General features: G+C 38.2%; 1 protein-coding gene across 1 annotated transcript in view; it reads right to left on the bottom strand.

Moving 5' to 3' along the window:
* The window catches only part of ARMC3 (armadillo repeat containing 3), a 115,734-nt gene extending 94,648 nt beyond the window's left edge, over window positions 1–21,086 (bottom strand). The window contains exons 1-3 of the mRNA XM_001097654.5: window positions 20,932–21,086; window positions 17,117–17,165; window positions 2,615–2,732 (exon numbers count right to left, since the gene is read on the bottom strand). Of these exons, the coding sequence (XP_001097654.2) occupies window positions 2,615–2,732; window positions 17,117–17,165; window positions 20,932–21,086 (322 nt within the window). The remainder of the gene's footprint in view (window positions 1–2,614; window positions 2,733–17,116; window positions 17,166–20,931) is intronic.
* Between the last annotated feature and the right edge of the window lie 456 nt (window positions 21,087–21,542).

The raw sequence follows: 21,542 nt of genomic DNA, 5'->3' as shown, positions 1-21,542 counted from the left end.
ACATGCTGCTCACTACTCTTCTAAATACAAGAATGGGACCCTTTACAGATCTCCTGAGTTCTCCCTCTGTGAAACTCATTCCTCTCCTTTACTCTGTTCTGAAAACTCTAAATGCCTTTATTTCTCTGGACTTTCATGTTTGTCTTCTTAACTCAGAGAGTTCCAGTGCTATGGCCAAAAAGCTCTCTGAAATCAAAAATCTGAGGCAATCATAGGGTTTACTTCCCTTGTTTCCTGCCTCTCAGTGGTCACTGCCCGTTATTGTCTGATGTTGATAGTCTTGTCAACTGTTATTTCATGTATCTGGTTTATTCCCTTCATTGTTTCCACCAATAGAGTAAGCCTACTCTACTTTCACATATTGGGTCTGTTTCATTCATTGTTTCAGGCAGTAGAGTGGTCCGTCTTGGCCAGAAGCCAAAGTCCTATCATATATTTTTTTTAATTTTAGAAAACACTACTGGTATAAAACATCAGATTTAAAATTATTTCTGTATTGATTTCATAGGAAATACATTCCTATCTATTTCTTCATGTCATGCAAAAAGAGATATATAATTAGATACATGTGACAGCCAGATGATGTATAATGACTCTATTAGACTGAAAGGGATTCATGCTGCCATAGATGCACAATCCAATATCTCCCTGAAATTTGACCCAGGATTCTACACCATCCATTCAAAAGATACAGTACCTTCCAGAAACACTCTGGTTTACATCTGGATCCTCAATGATAACCTGAGTGACAAAGCAAGGTGAGTATTGTACCCTTTGCTAATTGAATGATTTGTTGTTCTCTAATTCAATTTCCAACACAATATGTCAAATATCATTTATTTAAAACAAAATTGTCCCTATATTAGTTTGAAATGTTTTATTACAAAAATCAGTTTAGTTACATTAAACTCTCAATTAAATTAATATTCTCAATTAAACTGTCATGCAACATAATAAAAGTCTAATCTTACCATTTGTAGTAATATGAGCACTAAAATATAAGCATCTTGTATGTTTTTAAATCCTCTATGAATAAACCTTTCAATAGAACCTGATATGTAATGTTTACAGTGTTTAAATAAGCTTTGTTTTACAACATTAGTTTTACAGAAAAGTTACAAAAACAGTACATAGAGTTTGCACATACCTCAGACCTAGTTTCCCCTATTATTAACATTTGATGTTAGTATGGTACATTTTTTACAAGTAATGAACTAATATGAAGACACTATTATTAACTAAAGTACTTAGTTATTTGGATTTCCTTAGTTTTAACCTATCATCTTCTTTCTGTCCCAGCGTCCTATGTCATTAGTCATAATGCCTCCATTATGTGAATTTCTCAGACTTGGCTGTTGTGGATAGCCATGACAGTTTAGAGGAGCATCAGCTAGGTATTTTGTACCTGAACCGGGATTTGTCTGATTTTAAAAAGTCATTATTAGACTGGGGTTATGGATTTTTAAGAAAAATAACACAGAAATAAAGTGTCATTTTTATCACATGTCAAGGGCACTTATTATTAATAGGACTTATCACAGTTGGTGGGTTTTTTTTTTTTTGGTTGGTTGGTTGGTTGGTTTGTTTTTTGAGACAGGGTCTCTCTCTGTTGCCTAGGCTGGAGGGCAGTGGCACAATCTCAGTTCACTGCAACCTCTGCCTCTCAGGGTCAAGAGTCCTCCCACCTCAGGCTACTGAGTAGCTGGGACTGCAGACATGTGCCGTCACACATGACTTATGTTTTTATTTTTTGTAGAGGTGGGGTTTTGCCATGTTGCCAAGGCTGGTCTTGAACTCCTGGGCTCAAGTGATCCTCCCACCTCAGTCTCCCTAGTAGCTGGGACTACAATCATGCACCACCACACATGGCTAGTTTTTGTATTTTTTTTTTGTAGGGAGGGGACTTTGACACATTGCCAAGGCTGGTGTCAAACTCCTGGGCTCAAGTGATCCACCCACCTTGGCCTCCCAAAGTGCTAAGATTACAGACATTAGCCACCATGCCCAGATGGGTGGTGTTGATTTTGATCACCTAGCTGAGGTGTAGTGTTTGTCAGGTTTATCCATTATAAGCTTATTTTCCCCCAGTTCTATGTTGTACTGTTTGGATATAAATAACTCTGTGCACCTCCCACTCAAAGAGTGGGGAGTTATATTTCACCTTCTTGAAGTCAAGAGTGTCTACATAAACTTTTAGGAATCATTTGTCTCTTCTCTTCCATTTATTCATTCATTTATTTATATCAGTATGGACTGATGGATACTTATTTTCCACTTGGATTATAAGCCAGTACTACTTTACTTTGTTGTTCTAATTGTTCCAGCTTTGACTATTAGGAGTTCTTTTAGTTTCTGTGACATTTACAATTTCTAAAACCACAATGAAACTTTCAGAATGACTGTTCTACCCAGTGACTAAATTACTCCTTAAGATTAAGCTAGGCACTCAGGGAGAGAGATTGCTTTTAGGTAATGCATTAAATAATATTCTGGTTATCTGAAATAATTCATCTGACAGCAAATAAGTTAAAGACTAGGAAGAAAAGTGCCTAAGAGGTAGTAAATATTTTAAGAAATTAATGAAATGGAAAGATAAACTGAAAAAAGTCCAAACCTTTTAAAGCAAATTTATAAATGGCTTCACATGCTTTAGCCAAAATTTCCTCTTCTGGAGAACGAAGCATTAACACCACAGTGGCTGCTTTTTTGCTTTCAATCATTAATGGATCAAACTGAAAGGCAGAAAGAAAACTATCAGGTTCACATATGAGCTTTAAAAATCACATTAAAAATGAATAGGTCTTAAAACTTAGAGAGAATGTAATCTTGCAAAAAGGATGTGGTCACTGCCCAATAAGTGCACCACAAAGTTTTTCATTTAAAAAACATCAGCCGCTAGAGAAACAATTGTCAGCACTGGAATGCCTGGGGTATGGTGGGAAGAGCAAAATGTTTTGGAATCTGACAGGTCTAGTTTCTCAATTTAGCCATGTGGAATCAAATGAATTATGCTCCTAGAATGTCAATTTATTTTTCTGTTTGATGAGGATAATAGTACCTATCTCAAAGGTACTATCTCAAAGGAGCAAGGAAAGGAGTAGAGGCCATGTATGTAAAGCACTTAGCACGTCATCTGGCGCATGACAGATGTTTACCAAATGACATATTATAATGCTTATTCAATACACAAAATCCTTGAATACCTGTATATATTTTATTTCATGACCATCTCAATAATTAATACTTGCTTTCCAACCACTAGACTCTAGAAAAGCAGGAATTACATATGTAAAACAACAAAGCACTAGAAAAGAGCATATAACAAAATGTAAAATTGAATAAAACCTGGAACAGGGAAAATGATAATATAGTCTAAAGAAAAGTATAGGACTCTAGGAAGACCTGTGTCCTGAGAATTCATGTGTAATTGAAACGAAATGTGTAACTGAAATGAACTGTTGTTCATAGCACATAGAGGCTTTCTGTGGTCGAGGAGAAAGCAAATTATTACACTATTTTTCTTCCATTTCCAGAGACTAATGAAGGATGGAGTTCTCCTTAGGATAAGGGAAAAAAACTGTATTTCAAAGCTTTAGCTGGTTCTTTGTGTTGGCTTTCCTATATAGACATCTTACTATGTCATGGAATATTTTTAAGATTGTTTCGTTTTAGGTAGAGAATGCAGAAATACATTACTCTGATTACTCCAAGGAAACATAATTGTGTGAGTTTGGAAGAGTAAAGAAGAAAGAAGATGGCAAGAAACAATGACCTGAAAGGACATAGCCAGGATAAAACTTCCCTTTTGGAGAGAAATGGCTGCTGAATTTCAGAACAGCATTGCGTAACACCCAAAGTAAAGCTGCTGTTTTTCTATGGCTCCCTCTATACTAGAAGCTATAAGAGTTCCAAAAGTCTTGCCTGTTCTTAAACCTCTTAGACCCTTTTAGAGAAGACAAATCTTCAGTAAAATGTCAGTTGTGTACAACAGGTTGGTGGCACTTGTGTTTCTCGACATGATCCAATGAGAAAAGTTGGCTTCTAGCTGAGCCAAGAGCAATGGCTGGGATGCTGGCTGCAACACTGATCAGGAGACCTGAAGGCCCTGGAAATCCACAGAAATCTTAAGGAAGGACTTCTGAATGTAGTTAGGGTTTGGGGCTTGAGAACCATCTTCTTTAGGTCTTAAAAGGTAGCCCCAGAATTCCTGAGGACCTCACATCACCCAAGTGACACATGTGGCTCACTGACCACAGCTTTTTTCAATCTGAAAAGTTAGGAAGTTGGAGTATGATCTCTTCCAGATATAAAATTCTAGGATTTTATGAAGTGCAAAACATATGGCAGAGACAATAAATACTCTGATGAGAGTGGGGAAATTAATTTGAAACTGGGGTAAATAGAGAAAGCTCCATGGATGCTTCAGATATGATTTGAAGAACAGATAAAATGGGATGGATGGCGATAAGAAGGAAGGATATGCAAATGAGGAAAATAACACAAGATGGTTTAAAATGGAAATAAATGTTTATTTATGGTGGATAAAATATTAGCTTGACCAAACAGAAAATATACAACAAGAAGCAGAAATAATATTGAATAATAAGAAAAAAGACCTCAGCAAATGACCTTATACCTTTCCTTCTCCTGACTGTTTATGGAAGATAATCAACAAAGATCCAAGGGAAAAGGATTATGACTCCGGAAGGTTTATATCTGGCTAGGTTATCTTTCAGATGTTCGGGCATTCACAAACTCAAAAAGTGTATCAACCATACGCTCTTAAACAAATTGCTCAGGCAAAATCTCCAGCCAAAACTTGGGAGGACCAAAATATAAAAACAACAGTGGTAGATCAAAAAATGCAGTAAAATGTATTCTGCTGTTTAGCTTACTAAATGTTGCAGATGATGTTGTGAATCATAATACAATTCTTTTCTTTTCTTTCTTTTTTTTTTGAGATGGAGTCTCGCTCTGTTGCCCAGGCTAGAGTGCAATGGCGCGATCTCAGCTCACTGCAACCTCCGCCTCCTGGGTTCAAGCGATTCTCCCTGTCTCAGCCTCCTGAGTAGCTGGGATTACAGGTGTCTGATTTTTTGTATTTTTAGTAGAGATGGGGTTTTGCCATGTTGTCCAGGCTGGTCTCGAACTCCTGACCGCAGGGAATCCGCCCGCCTCAGCCTCCCAAAGTGCTGGGATTACAGGCATGAGCCAACTCGCCCGGCCAATGCAATTCTTAAGAAAGGATTCCTGAAGTGATAATGATTTATAAGGAAAAAAAAAACTAATAGCAGCTTGGAATTAAAACAGATTTTTTTTTTCAATAAAACAGGTAAAGAAAATTTTTGGTTTTTAAAAAAGAGGCATGTTGCCTAGCTATTTTTTATTTTTACATTAATAGAAAAAATGCAGGTTAAAATGTGTATTTAATAGATAGGCTACCAACAAGTAACCAAAGTTCCACACTGCCAGAAAGAAAGGGAAACAAAGGAAAATTGCTCAATTCAGAAAAGGGACAGAAAATACAAAAGAAATTACAAGATGAAAACATAGCAAAGAAAAACCACAACTTCAAATAGAATGATAGGAATAAAATCAAATATGTCAATGATCAAAATAAACATTACTAGGGTAAATAAATCCAACTAAGTCTGTTAGATTGGATTAAAAAGCAAAATCGACTCAGTTTGTTTGTGTTATTAGGTATTTCTTCCACTTGATCTTTAATTTTATTAAAGAATATTAATTCAGATCTCTCCAACTAAGATAAAGAACATTTCTAGCATCTCTAAAGGTTTCCTCACACTCCTTTCCTAAGCCACCCTGCCCCCATGAGAGAGAATCATTATTCTTTTATCTCTTCAGTTATTTAAAATAATCACTTAATTTTCCATTTTTGAACTTCATCTAAGGAATTATACAACATTCACTCCTTCTTATTTGTTTTCTTTAGCTCAGTGCAATACCTATTGCAGTTCTTTCACATTTTTGCTTATATAGCTAAGTCATATTTCTTATGGCTATATAATGTATTCCATTATATAAATATACCAGTTTGGGTTCTTTTCTTTCCAGTTTGAGGAAATCATAAATCACAATGAATATTCTTTTACATGTCTTTTTGTGGATATATACATTCATTTCTCTTGGGTATATATCTAGGAATGGAAGTGATGAGTCATAGGGTAGACATATATTTCCCTTTCATAGGTACTGTTGAACAGTTTTCCAAAGCGGTTTTATCAATTTACTTTCCCACCAGCTATGAATGAGAGTTCCAGTTGCTCTACATCCTCACCAATGCTTGGTATTATCAGTCTTTTTAATTTGCCTTTCCAAAGCTCTTCAATCTTAGTTTTAAGTCCATCTGCTTTTCATAGTTATTGCAGCTGGAGAAATGCCTGCTGCTACCTGCTACCTGCTACCACTATATCTAGACAGAAGAGAAGTGTTCTCATTACTTTTGAAAGTTCTCTCCTGTCTCTTTCGCTAATTCTGACTCAGTAGCATTCATCTATCATTCAGCTTTGTCTTCTGCTATTATGCTTGAGAACCCATTAATTTTTCTCTATCTGCCTATAGATTGGTTTCCTACAGCACCCACAGTGTACAGGTTCTGAGGGGTTCTTGGTAGCCAACCAGCAAGTGGTGAGAGATATAGCTTGACTTTTTCAACTACTCCCACTACAGAGATTCTTCAGTTGCATTTGGATCCCCAGTCCATTTACTCCCTCTGCTTTCTCTCCCTTTATCAGCTTTCTCCCTTCTTCCCCTCTTAAGTTGCTTAGATTGTACGTTCTATTATCTGAGTAACACTTCTGCTAAACCCTAAACCTCCTTGTCTGTCTTATCATCAGATGAATCTTCTGAAACCCATACCACAAGTGAACACTAGTATTTTCTTCTTTGCATTTGTACCCAAGTGTCCAACCATTCTCAAAGAATGTTAAACTAGAAGAAAGTTAGTATCATTGTAAATTCATGACCAGCAATTGAGAGGGCCTCACTGCACACTAGGTTTCTACATTTCTTTTGTAAACTTGATTTCTCCTTCTCAAAAGAACAAAATTATTTCAAACATTTCTACTATCCTTGAACATTTAACACTCCGACTTCCCCCTTTCTTTCCTCCTCACCCAGCAAAATTATCAGAAAAAATAAAGTTACCAGATGGAAACTCCATCAACTTCCAACTTGCAAATTCAAATCTACCTATATCTGCACATGTTCTTCTATTACATCAGAGAAAATATCCAAGGCCAATCCCTAATAGGTGCTTTGGCTTTTTTTTTACTCACTCACTTTCATTAATTAATTCATGTATTTAATAAACATTTATTGAATCCCTATTAAGTGCCAGACACTAAGACTAGCACATTAGATAACTCAATCTCCTATTTTCACAGAATGGACACATTCTCATCTTATAATACTTTATATTATTAATATAATATAAATTAATACTACTTTATATTATTAATATAATATAAATTAATACTTTATATTATTAATATAATATAAATTAATACTTTATATTATTAATATAATATAAATTAATAATACTTTATATTATTAATATAATATAAATTAATAATACTTTATATTATTAATATAATATAAATTAATAATACTTTATATTATTAATATAATATAAATTAATAATACTTTATATTATTAATCATCCCTTTTGTCTCATGAGTAGTCAACTCCTCCCTGTCTACTAAATTCCTCCATTACTTCTTTTGAATCCAACTTACAGAAGGCCAATTTAGATGCAACACAATGAAGTTATTTTCAGTGTAAGTTTGATGAGTTTTGAGGAATGTATACATCTGTATAGAATTTTAAGAAACAGATCTGTGTAACCAACCACTCCAAACAATATGTGAAGATTTCCATGCCCCAAAACATTCTCTCTTGCCTCATTGCAGTTAATTCCCCTCCTATGACTGGTCCCAGACAACCACTGATCTCCTTTCTTTCACTACAGATCAGTTTCGCCTGTCCTATAATTTAGTAGTAATGAAATTACTACATAGGGACCCTTTGTGTAGGCTTCTTTCATGTGGCAGAATATTTCTGGGATCCATGTTTCAGGGATCTCATTTGTTTTTGCCTTTCTTTTTACTGCTGAGTAGTATCCCATTGTATATCACAATTTGTTTATCCATTCAACTGTCGATGGACCTCTGGGTTGTTTCAGGTTGGAGCCATTATGTATAAAAGCTGCCATGCACATTTTTATACAAGTCTTCTTATGGACAAATGTTTTCATTTCTCTTGAGCAAATGCCTAGAAGTAAAATTTCTGGCTTGTCTGGCAAGTGCATGTTTAACTTTGTAAAAAAATATAATTCTGGGGCGCTGCAGCTCATGGCTGTAATCCCAGCACTTTGGGAGGCTGAGGTGGGAGAATCACTTGAGGCCAAGAGTTCAAGACCAGCCTGGGCAACATAGTGAGACCCTATCTCTACAAAAAGTTAAAAAATTAGCCAGGTGTGGTGGCGCGCACCTGTAGTCCTAGCTACTTGGGAGGCTGAAGTGGGAGGATTGCTTGACCCAGGAGTTCAAGTCTGCAGTGAACTACAATCATACCACTGCATTCCAGCCTGGGCAACAGAGTGAGACCCTGTCTCAAAAAAGAAAAAAATACAATTTAGTTTTCCAAAGTAGTTCTACCATTTGCATTCCCATCAGCAATGTATCTGTATCCAACATAGTACTTTTATCTCTTCAGTTATTTAGGTCTTAATTTGTCTCAGGAATGCTTCACAGTTTTCAGCATATAGGTATTGATTTTATTTTGTTAAACAAATGTCTAAGTATTTCATTGTTTCTTATGCTATCGCATAGCCTTTTTTGCCATCATGTATCTTAAACTTGTGTTATTAGGTGAATAACACTTAGGACCATTAGAAAAATAAACCTTTGTATCATTATAAAATGTCCATCTTTTTCTCAGGTAATATTCTTTGTCCTGCAATTGTAATATATTTCATTTGGTATTAACATAGGTGCTCCAGATTTCTTATGATTAGTGTTTGCATGGTATATATCTTTTATTATGTTTTTATTTTTATGCGTACCTTTATACATAAAGGAGGATTCTTATAGACAGGTTAGACTTGAGTCTTGCTTTTTTACTCAGTTGGACAATCACTTTTTATTGGAATATTAGATTATTTATATCCAATGTGGTTATTGATATGGTTGGGTTTTAATTGATCATCTTGCTATTTGTTTTCACTTTGTCACATTTGCTCCCTGTTCCTTTTATCCTGCCTTTTCTCAGTTAATTTGCTATTTTTTAGTATCCCATTTTACCTCCTCTGTTGGCTTATTAACTGATTTTCTCCTGGTTATAGGTCACATTTTCCTTTTTTGCATACCTAATAATTTTGTATTGGATACTGGGTGTTGTGAAAATTATGTAGCTGAGCATCTAGATTCTTTTGGGGGCTGGGGGAGGAGTAGTGTTCCTTAAAGTATATTGAAGTTTGTTCTGGCAGGCAGTTGTTTTACTTATGGATCAGGTTAATCTATTTAAAGCCTGTCTTTAAGCTTTATTAGGTAGGGCAGGACTAGAGAAACCTTTACTGTGGGGCTGGGTTTAGCCACACGACTATTAAGGCATGGCTTTTCTGGGGACTCTTCTCAATGCCCCAGGTATTCAATAAGACCCTCCATGCCTTCCAAGCAAATTACGTGCTTCCCAGACCGGTGTGAGCTCTAGAAAGGATGTGACTTACAGCACCCTGAGAGTTGTCCATGCATGTCCTTCGCCATGTGGAGTTTCACCCCATACAAATTAGAATTCAGAGAATCCAGAGGACCGTTAACAGGATTTCTGGAGCTATTGTGGTATGTTGGTCTGTTCTTTTTGGTACTCTACCCTGCAAACTGCAGCCACCTTATCCTCCCTGAACTCTGATTTCTTGAAACTCTTTTATTTTAAAATAAAAACCAACTTTCCTTAGATAGTAATCATCCTCCATATACCACATTGCACTTCCTTGTCTTTCACAATCAAAAACCTTACGAATATTTACTTGTCTCATTCTCACTCCTTGCTGCACATATCCAATCTTTCACCCTCATTAACTTACCAAAATAGTTCTCACTAAAGCCACCATGTGGGAGCACCATGTCACCCAGGACTTCTTGAGAGTTTTATTTCATTTCTAAAGAAAATAATACAATAATACTTGAAACTATAGAGAGTTATGGTGTATTTAATTGTCAGGCCTCCATCTCTCTTTTTATTGTTTTTATTCATGGTGGTTTGGGGGTTGAAATTCCTTGGATGACTGGGCTTGCCTGCTTGCTTTTCTTTCTCTTCTTCCACAGCTGTTATTTTTCAGAATTTAACACACTGCATTGTCTTTGATTTACACGTCTGCTTCAGTATATTGTACTTCCATTCGCTCCGTTGCTCAGGCTTGATTTCTCAACTTGTCCCCTTCTCACACTCCACGTCCTACCCATCAGCATATCCTGCCAGCTCGACCTTCAAAGCTCCTCCTCACTCTGGCCACATCTCTCATCTTCTTCATGGTGACTTCCTGGGTCCGAGCTGCCATTAGATCTTAACTGCACATATCCAATCTGACTTGTAACATCTTTCAAGCTGCTCTTCCAGTTTTCATGTTTCTTCCACATTGTAGCTAGAACAATCTTATTTTTCATTTTAAATACAAATCAGATGTCACTACTCCTCTCTTTGTCACATTCCAATGAATTCTCCTTTGTGCACATTAGGAAAAAATCCAACTTGCTTAACATAGCCTAATGTCCTACATGGTCGTCACCATCTCGCCATCTTTGTGACCCCCTCCTACAACTTGCTCACTAATCTCCTGCCACACTAACCTTCCTGGCATTCCTCAAACACACTGCATAAGGCAGTGTGGTCTGGCTGGGGTCCCCTCCCAGATATTTGCACAGAATACCCCATCGTTTCATTTAAGTGTGTTTTGGTTGAGATCCCACCAAGAAGGCCTGCCCTGACCAAGATTCTATTTAAAGAGGCCTCATCACACTCCTTACCATATCTGACTTTATTTTTCTTCATTCATCGTATCACTACCTGAATTATATTGTTATTAATTGACTGTTTCTCCCACTATAATATAAGCTGCCTTGGGGCCTGAACTTTCCTTTCTCCCCATCTTTATGGCCAGGATGTGGAAGAATGCTTGCATATGGTAGGCACTCTATATTTGTCCAGCAAATAAATACATTTCTTCAGGCAAAGGACCATGCTGTTTCTCTGTCTCCATCACCTATGGACAATACCTGGAAGATGGAAGTACTTGGAAAATGTCTGTAAACGAATGTATTAAAGTGCCCCTGGAAACTTTTTCTATTCTTGTGGCCTTAAAGTGCCTTAACTGTGTACTGTTTGCTGATGTCAGGAGAGAGGGCTCTGAATCTGAGGTCCATGGGGCTATCAGTAGGCTTTGGGGGCACATTCTCTATGTGAAATTACATGTAAAACACTTGGAGTACATTTCAGAGGGAGGAGGGTCCACAGTTCCCAACCTACCTTCAAAAGGCTCCTTGATTGCCCCGCAAACTCCTAAAAACCACAGCCTTAGATCGTCTTCACCACTTACGGCACCTTCCCTCATGTCCCAGCTGGCCATCTTCTCTACCAACCCACATCCAAAACAGATTTCCCTTCCCTCTTGGAACTTTCATCCCAGAGACCTCTCATGTTTCTATATTTTTCAAGCGGATTATATAAGCATGTGAATAAGGATACAATGGTTAAGCACAGGTATGTCATGATCGCCATAGAAAAACAAGTCTCAGAGGAGTAGGTACAGTACACGAAAATACATTTAAACATAAGCTTTAGTAAATATCATTTAATAGTCACATGTTATTTAAATGTGATTCTATAATAATTAAAATTAATTTTAAAGACCAGGTGCAGTGAGTCATGCTTGTAATCCCAGCACTTTGGGAGGCCGAGGTGGGAAGATCTCTTGAGCCCAGGAGTTCGAGACCAGCCTGGGCAACAGAGTGAGACCCTGTCTCTACAAAACATACAAAAATTAGCCGGGTATGGTGGTGTGTGCCTTTAGTCCCAGCTACTCAAGAGGCTGAGCAGGGAGGATCACTTGAGCCTGGGAGGTAGAGGCTGCAGTGAGCCATGATTGTGCCATTGCACTCCAGCCTGGGAGACAGAGCAAGACCCTGTCTCAAAAAAAGAAAAAAAAAAAAAAAAGAAAGAAAAAGAAGAAAAAGATAAGGGGGATGAGAAGCTTAAAGGGAAGCTTGAGACTGTAAGAGTTGCCATCCAATGGGCTGACAAAGAAGGGGAAATACCAATGTTTGGCAGAGAGTAGAGAAACTTGGCATGACACTTGTTTCTCCTACAGAGCCTGTACCATTATAGTAATTTTTTATTAAAAAGGGCACTGAGAATAAAATGATAATGATAACAGAGTGCCACGTGACTAAATAAATAATACTGTGCTGTCATTACATATCCCATCTGCTTTCCCATAAGAAAGTCACAGTCACCAACAAGCTTGTTGAGAAACTATAATTTCACACTCTTTGCAAAAATAAATGATAAAACAAAATTATTTACAAAAAGAATGAAAGAAAATGGAAGCATTTTGGCTAAGTTTTGAATTTTAAGCCCAGTCCATTAGAGTGGCCATAGGCTTCTAGACATATTTTTATGTCTCTGTTAAGGAATAATACTGCCTAGAATAGTGCTGTCCAATAGCACTTCAGCAATGAAAATGTTCTGATTTTGTGCTATCCAATATGGTAGTCACAGGTCACAAGCGGTTCTTTATTCTTTAGCATTTGAAATGTACCTAATGTGACTGAGAATCTGAATTTTTAACTTCTTTTTAAAAAAAATAGAGACAGAATCTTGCTGTTTTTCCCAGGCTGATCTTGAACTCCTGGCTTCAAGCGATCCTCCCACCTCAGCCTCCCAAAGTGCTGGGATTACAGATGTGACCCATTGCACCTAGCCTTTAAAATTAATAATTTTAATCATTGTAAGTTCAAATTTTAATAACCACATGTGCCTAGTGGTTGTAGTATTGGCACAGGTCTAAAAAAAAAATACAAAATTACAAAGATGACCTCAGTGAAAATAGAGATCATCACAGTTGAGTGATTTTTACGGTGCCAATAAGTACAAATAAAAGGCTTTTAAAATTTCAATTTCAATATGTTTACAACAGCAGTCGTCCCAGATCATGAGGCACTAATTGTATAGGAAAAGAGAGAGAGATAAACAGGAGGAGGTAGACAGCATTCATCTAATAGGAACTTTCAGTAGAGAATATCTAGACATCAGTAAAAATTTGCTAAAATGTCTAAAGATTAAAATGAAAGTAGCTAAAATAGCTTTTAGTTTGCTTTATAACCTGATCAAAGTAGCAAACTTTTGGAGTAAGATGAGCAAGCTGAAAATTATCTATATGGTTTTATATAGGTATATTGTTTATGAATTTATATTTTTTATTAATTCATAGTGTTTAACTGTGAGGAGGGAGAAAGATGGGAAAAGAAGTTCATACAACTTCTTTACATAGCAAAATAAGTGATAAAATTATTTACAAGAAGAATGAAAGTAAATGGAAGCATTCTGGCTAAACTTTGAATTTTAAGCCCAGTCAATTTGAGTGGCCATAGGCTTCTAGAATATTTTTATGTCTCTGTTAAGGAATAATACTATCTAGAATAGTGCTGTCCAATAGGCTTTCAATGATAAAAATGTTCTGATTCTGTGCTGCCCAATAGGGCAGGCACAGGCCATTTATGTATTTATCTTTTAAAGTCCACAGTACTATTGTCAGTCTATGACAAAGAATGAAAGGTTGAGTTCTGAGATTGATGAAGGAGGTCCAGGAAAACCCAGGAGACCTCACCCTCTTCCCAGGAATTGGATTTGGTTGTGCGGCTGAGGCGGCATGTTCTACTATTTTCCATTGCTGTGATTCTATACTCACCCTGCTTAGCTTCCTGTGTGCATTTAACTAAGGAAAGAAAGTCCTGACTCATTAGCATAAATATTCAGTTAACTTGATACTTAATCATTATGGTTCCAGGGCCAGGTCATTATCTCTTGGGAGTTTAGATCTTGTGGCTTTATCCACTGAACCTCAATCACCTCTGAAATATTAAAAGACTACAATTTCCATGCTTGCAAACTCAAAGATCTGACCATAAATTATGATGGCCACACACCAGGCCTCAGGAGACTTCAGTGGCCAGCTGGTCTTCCATGCTTCATCCCTGACTTCCCTGTATCCTTTGACGGTTCATACAAACTTGTTCAGTTCTGTAGAATGATGAACAGCACCCTCGACTACATCATTAATAACAACATCTACCAAGCTCTTACCTAATGCCAGGCACTGTTCTAAGCATCTTACATTTATCTAACCTTACTTCACTGATGTGAGTGGGTCTTCCTATGAATTAAGCAGTATCACATCCTCACTGTGGTGCACAGAGGTTAGAAAGTTCACCCAAGTTCATAGATGGGCAGAAGTGGATAATGGAGTAAGGACCCAAACTCAGGTGGGATAGCCCCAGAGCCTGTACTCTTAGTCACTGGATATCTTGCCTTATACTAAATCAGGCCTAGTAGAGTCATTTCTATTAGGAATTCTTTTATGCAATATTCCACCGTAAATTTTCCTTTTATTAAAGCATCACAAACAGCCTTTTGGCCAGATATGAAAATGATTTGGAAAGGAAGAATATAGTTGTATTGGTTGATCAAGCCATATCTTTTCCATATGTAGGCATCTTCTTAGTTAGTGTCTCTTTCATGAGAAGAAGATGTAAATCAGTACCATATATGCATATATTAATGTTACTACAAATGAGAATATTAAGAAAAGCAAAGGGAGCTTTTTGTTTTAATCCTATTGCCAACACTTTTCTTGCTGTCTTTATTACTCATTTTAACCTGTAGAGGAAAGTCTGATAAAAATTAAAGTCTTTGGAAACAATATATCTAGGAAACGTATAAGACGCAAATTGCCATTAGTTGACAGAGAAAAGTTTATTTTCTTAAGTAGTTATATTTCTTTTTAAATGTGGTTTTCATTTACAATGTATAGAATAAACCTTTATTGACTTTAGAGGTATATTCTGGAACAAGTTCCAGGTTAAGATACTGTAAATTGTGGCATACTGCTTTGAAGTATGAGAACAAATACTGTAGAAAAGGGCTTATATATTATTTTAATACCACTCTGTCAGTTTTTGTTTGTTTGTTTGTTTGTTTGTTTTTTGAGATGGAGTCTCGCTCTGTCGCCCAGGCTGCAGTGCAGTGTCGGGATCTCGGCTCACTGCAAGCTCCGCCTCCCAGGTTCATGCCATTCTCCTGCCTCAGCCTTCTGAGTAGCTGGGACTACAGGCACCCACCACCACGCCCGGCTAATTTTTTGTATTTTTAGTGGAGATGGGTTTTCACTGTGTTAGCCAGGATGGTCTCGATCTCCTAACCTCGTGATCCGCCTGGGCCTCCCAACACTCTGTCAGTTTTACAGTCAGAGTAGAAGGGTGGAAGTCCCCTGGGAAAGACAAGGAAAAGTAAGGACCATTGGTCAATGTTACACCCGCCATTGGCTACCTCCAAGGCTGTTGGGAGCTGAGGGAGCAAGAACTCTATTTTGTTAACCACTAGGACTGTGTTTCTCAAGTTCTCCATGGTGTCCCCAAGGATTGGAGTCCAGAGGAGGATATCAGCAAGACATTATGAAGTTATAGGAAGTGTATTGGACACATACATCTATTGTTTATTAGTCCCATAATTCTAATTTTAATCAGAATATGTTTTTGCTAATAAGATGCCAATAATGCTATTTGGTAGCAAAAAGAGGGGTAATACAAACCTTGGATGCGATGAAAAAAATAAGAGAATCTGCAACATTTTAGGAATGTGTCCTAAGAGAAGCAGCCAGAATGATGAAATATCATGAGCTCACAATGCCTACCCCTGCAAAGGCTTCCTGGACCCAGGAAGACAGGCATTTCTGTAGATTTTGTTCCCAACTGTATTGAAGTATCATACCTAGAGGATTGCACAGAGGCGCGTGTGTGTGTCTCAGAAGCAGAGTCCAGAGGATTCTCATGATAATAGATCTTATTTTCCAAGTGCTATGTGCCAGGCACTAAGACCTTTATGTAACTTATTCTGTTTTAAATCATACAACAACAGGAATGAGTTGGATATTACGATTCCCATTTTGGAGCTTAAAAAAAAAAACCGAAATAACTTGGCCAAATTTGGCAAATTGGCCACAATAACACAGTTGGCAAGAGGCAGAGCTGGCTCAAGGCCCCCAGGGTCTTAACCACAAAGCTCTCAAGGCTGGGGGCAGACTTCTGCTATTAGCCCAGTTTCCTTCAAATTTGAAATTTCTGTGAGTCTGTGGACTCACTCATTTCTTTTCTAATCTTGTTTTATCTGAAGGAAATCACACCAAATGTCCGTTTCAAAATAAGTTTCTAAACTGAAAATTGTCAAAGGTCATTTTTCACTTTTAATACAACCTTTCAATAATTGATAAGCTTTAAAGAGATAAGATAAAATCCTGTTTTTAAAGAGAGAGAAGAGCTTTTAGTGGGGAATGAATTAGCATTTGGAATAAAGATGATGATTCCAGAGTAGTCTCTCGATAGAATTGGAAAGGATAGGGACTTCTCATGTGCAATGGTCATCAGCAGACAACCTTATACACATATCTAATAGCTATCGCAGAACTTCCAGTTATTTTTGAAAATTCACTTCATTAATTAACATAAATGAGAGGCTGGCAAATGTAAATGGTAAGTATTTAAAAGAACAACCCAAACTATTTATTCATTAACTAGGCTATAAACATGCCATCTACATACTGGAAAAGCTAATAATTACTCTCTAATTGTGCTAATTATATAATGACAATGTTGTAAATGTTTGTTTATATAATGTTAGATTTCTCTGACTAATCTTATCATTAGTCAGACTTTGGACTTCTGCCATCGCGTATTCATGTATATACTGGTACATGCCAAACTGTGTGAACAATTTATTTTTATAACTGGTTGTTAAAGTGCTACTAATATTCAAATCAGAAACTTACCACATCCTTAGGAGGAGGCTCTACTTCCTTCTTTATCTTTTTACCCATCCTGGAAAAAGATGCAATATATGTTAAAGTGACATTTGCACATACATTTCTCAATTACCTATGCCCTTGACAGGAGGTTTCTTTTCTCCTTTAAATTTTTACCTCCTAAAACACAATGCAATACGTGTAGAAATTATCACATATATACAAATATGTCACCTACATCCCAATTTCAAACTCTGCAATTTTAAGGAACTTATTGATAAGATCATTGAGCGTTAGTCCTGGCTTTCAGTTTAGAAAGGAGGTGAATATATTAGTGGCATAACTTAAATAACAAGAAATCATTTAGCTTTTTTATAGCTTGCTTATGATGGGCCTAAGAGACTAAGCCCATCAAGTAACTTTTGAGACCTGCAAGAGTGTTTGTGCCACAAGGCAGAGGTTTTTGTCTATTTTCTTTTACTGATGTATCCCAAACACCTACAACAGTGTCTGGTACATAATCGACATTTGATATTTATAAACCTCATTAACTCCATTTTTCCTAGGAGTAAAGATCTTATAAATGGTATACAAAATCTACCAGATCTGAATCAACATTTTTGTCCTTTCCCTGGATAATAAAAAGTTTTCTCTCATATAATCCACAGCTCAGTAAAAAAGCAATAAAAAAATCTGAAGAGATACATCCTGGGAAAACTGAGGTTACTTCCTTTCTACTTGTCCTCATATGTCCATGTCTGTGTGGAAAGAGTGAAAGGAATGGGATTTATGCTTAGTTAACATACCACAGAGGAGTAACCCAGCCAGGGTTCAAAGAACTTTTCAGGCCGGGCGGGTGGCTCACGCCTGTAAATCCCAGCTCTTTGGGAGGCTGAGGTGGGTGGGTCATGAGGTCAGGAGTTTGAGACCATCCTGGCCAACATAGTGAAATCCTGTCTCTACTAAAATTACAAAAATCAGCTGGGTGTGGTGGCTCGTGCCTTGTAGTCCCAGCTACTCAGGAGGCTGAGGCATGAGAATCACTTGAACCTGGGAGGTGGAGGCTGCCGTGAGCCGAGATCGTGCCACTGCACTCCAGCCTGGGCAACAGAGTGAGACTCTGTCTCAAAAAAAAAAAAAATTTCAAGATGTTAATGTCTATTAGAATAACCCAGGAAATCTATCTAGTTTTCTTCAATGAGAGTTTGTGGAATTATGTTCGGCATCAGAGCCATCTTAAACGGTATATCGTAGGAGCAATCTTAAATGGTATATCGTAGCCTTAAGGAAATTACTATAGTCTCAGTAGAAATCCTAGGAAGTAGAAAATCCTTGGGGAGAATCTACAGTGTGAGGGTTAGCGCAAATTGCATGTCAAGGATTAAAAGCAACCCCTAGCATTAGAGACACCAGAATTTATCACATACATTAAAAAGCCACGTCTTCATAGAAACTCCTAGATGCTTCTGAAAGGCATCTATTCCAGGTCTCTAACTTCAGACCACACTACTTTTAAGATTTTTGAGGATCTGTGCAAGCTTATTCACACTATAGCCAATATACTAAAATGTTAAAATGCATCGCCCATTAAATGTCATTTGCATCATAAAAACTTTTGAAATTTGTATTCAAAATTACTCAGCAAACAGTACATACACCTGGAAATTCTTGTAAAATGAGAAAATTGTTTTCAAATGTAATAAAAAATTTATATTAATAAAACATTTAATTAACCTTAATTTTTCAGTTCTCTTTTCATATTTTAGAGTCAATATAAGCATTTTTTTCCAAATCTCAAACATCTTCCTTAGGTGCTTGAAAAGTGAACAGGCCCTAGACCTTGTGCCTATAATATTTCAGGCAGACATGCAGAAACTATTCTGGGCAAATGAGAATCTATCCTACAATTAATCTCTGGGGAAAAAAAAAAAAAGAGTTTACAGCACTCTATAACCAGTTCTAAGACAGAGCAGCCTTTGATTTATAAAAGAATTGCTTATGAATAATATTCAGGAAGCAATTAAATTACACCTGCATAAAGTTGTTTTAAATCATCTGATTTTCACGTAGGAACTAATTTTTCCTACTTCGAGATAGTGTTTTTGAGCAATTGCATAGTGCAGAGGTTAGAAGAGCTTACACAGACAGTATTGCAATGATAGAGTGTCTCCTAAACTAGAGAATGAAGTTGTTTTATCATGACCCGGCATGGTGGCTCACTCCTGTAATCCCAGCACTTTGGGAGGCTGAGGCGAGTGGATCACTTGAAGTCAGGAGTTCAAGACCAGCCTGGACAACATGGCAAAACCCTGTCTCTACTAAAAATACAAAAATTAGCCTGGAGTGGCAGTGGCATGTGCCTGTAGTCCCAGCTACTGGGGAGGCTGAGGCAGGAGAAACACTTGAGGCCGGGAGGCGGAGGTTGCAATGAGCTGAGATCACGCCATTGCACTCCAGCCTGGGTGACAGAGTGAGACTCTGTCTCCCCCCCAGAAAAAAGCCTATGTGTTTTATCACCATACTGGGTATGATAGTTAATGGAGGAGAGACTGAACAGCTGACATAGGCCCGTGGCAATGAGCTATGGAGATGATCCTTACGAGGGTAATACATTTCACTGTGGAGAATTTGGAAAACAAGGGCACAATGAATAAAATAAAAATCACCTAAAGATAAGCTCAGAGAGATCAATACTATTTCTTTTCTTTTATTTTTTCTTTTTCTTTTTTCTTTTGAGACAGTCTCACTCTGTTGCCCAGGCTGGAGAGTGGCCTGATCTCAGCTCCCTGCAACCTTCACCTCCCAGGTTTAGGTGATTCTTCTGCCTCAGCCTCCTGAGTAGCTGGGATTACAGACACTTGCCATCACGCCCAGCTAATTTTTGTATTTTCAGTAGAGACGGGTTTCCCCACATTAACCAGGTTGGTCTCAAACTCCTGACTTCAGGCGATCCACCTGCCTCAGCCTCCCAAAGTGCTGGGGTTACAGGCGTGAGCCACCGTGCCCGGCCTTGTGTGTTTTTCTAAAGCAATTTTAACATCTCTGTCTGAATTTCTATCCCCTACTTTCACCTTCCCTTCCTGGGTTCATATTCCTACTAAATTATTAAATTAACAAACTCATGAAGTCTCAGTTTCCCTTCATTGCTTCAGTCATCTCCAGTGGATCAGCATAGCATGCCATTTCAAATATTTTAAAATCCATTAGCTATCTAGCCAGTCTCTGATTATTGAAATTTGTTTCTAATTTTCTGCAAATACAGACAGGGCTGCAAAGAACGTCCTTGAACATAAAATTTTCATCCATATCCCCAACTATTTCTTTAGGATAAATCTCTAGCAGTAAATTAACTGTGTGAAAACTTCAGGGCATTGGATATGCAAACAATTCTTCTCTAAAAATGCATCTTCTTGACTACTGGAGCCATTTTTTTTCACGAGTTGATTGGTCCTTTGTATTTGTTCCTCGTGAATGTTCAGCCTATGATTTTAAATATTTTCTAATGAGTTCTGCTTTGAGAAGATTTAAGGAGGAGTAGGGCTCGAGAAATCCAGGCTACTTCTGAGTTGCTCACGGTCAAGTAACGGAATCTGACTTGATCTCACTTCAGATCCCCTCTTGGGCCTCAGTTTTGTCACCTGTTGAATGGGAGGTGGCGGGATGCTTAGGAAACCCACCCCAAGCCCCGTCTAACCCTGCGGGCATGGGCAGGAACCAACAACGCCCAGCAAGGTGTTGCCTCACTGACCCCAGCAGTCTGCGCCTACGTGGCATCTTCTCCTTTCCCAGGTTTTCCCAGGTAGGAGGCCTTGGGCCTCCCTACCCTGAGGGGCTAACTTTACCTGCCGGGAGATCCCGCCGAGTAGCTGCTCCGCAAACCCAGCAGACGCCCCGGGCGCGAACCCCCAGTCCCTTGTTGTGCCTCGTTGCTAGGCGACGCTGCGCCGCGCCTGCGCAACTGAGCCCTGGGAACGCACGGGGCTGTGAGGGCGCCCATTGTCCCGCCGAGGGCAGCGGTCAGTGCGGGAGGAGCCAAGTGCGTCCGCGATTACCTGAATCCAGTGCTTTAGGGGAGAATGGAAACTGGGGGTGGAAGCTGTAAATCAGGAGGCAGTTCAGCCTCAGCTTCTGGCCCGAGGACTGGCTGTAGGTTCAAATACGCAAACACTATTGCATTCTTCCAAATACAGGCGTCAGCCAGAATCTCTGTGCAGATGAAACCCACATCAGCCACCTCCCACTCAGGCTCCGTTAAGCTGTAGACCTGCTCTGCCACGTTTCCCTGCACTAGGATGTCCAATCCGTTCCCACAGAACTTCTCATGGCCCTTCAAAGCCCATTCTCTCTTCCTCTTTCTTTCCTCTTCCTGCCATTCTTCCAATCGCCTTGACTCAGAAGGAGCTTCAGTTTCCCTTAGTCCTCCCATGCCCCCCAACCACAGTCATCACTTCAG

This window comes from Macaca mulatta, chromosome 9 (assembly GCF_049350105.2).
Source record: "Macaca mulatta isolate MMU2019108-1 chromosome 9, T2T-MMU8v2.0, whole genome shotgun sequence".
Taxonomy (NCBI): Eukaryota; Metazoa; Chordata; class Mammalia; order Primates; family Cercopithecidae; genus Macaca; species Macaca mulatta.
This window is presented reverse-complemented; position numbering and strand designations above follow the sequence as displayed.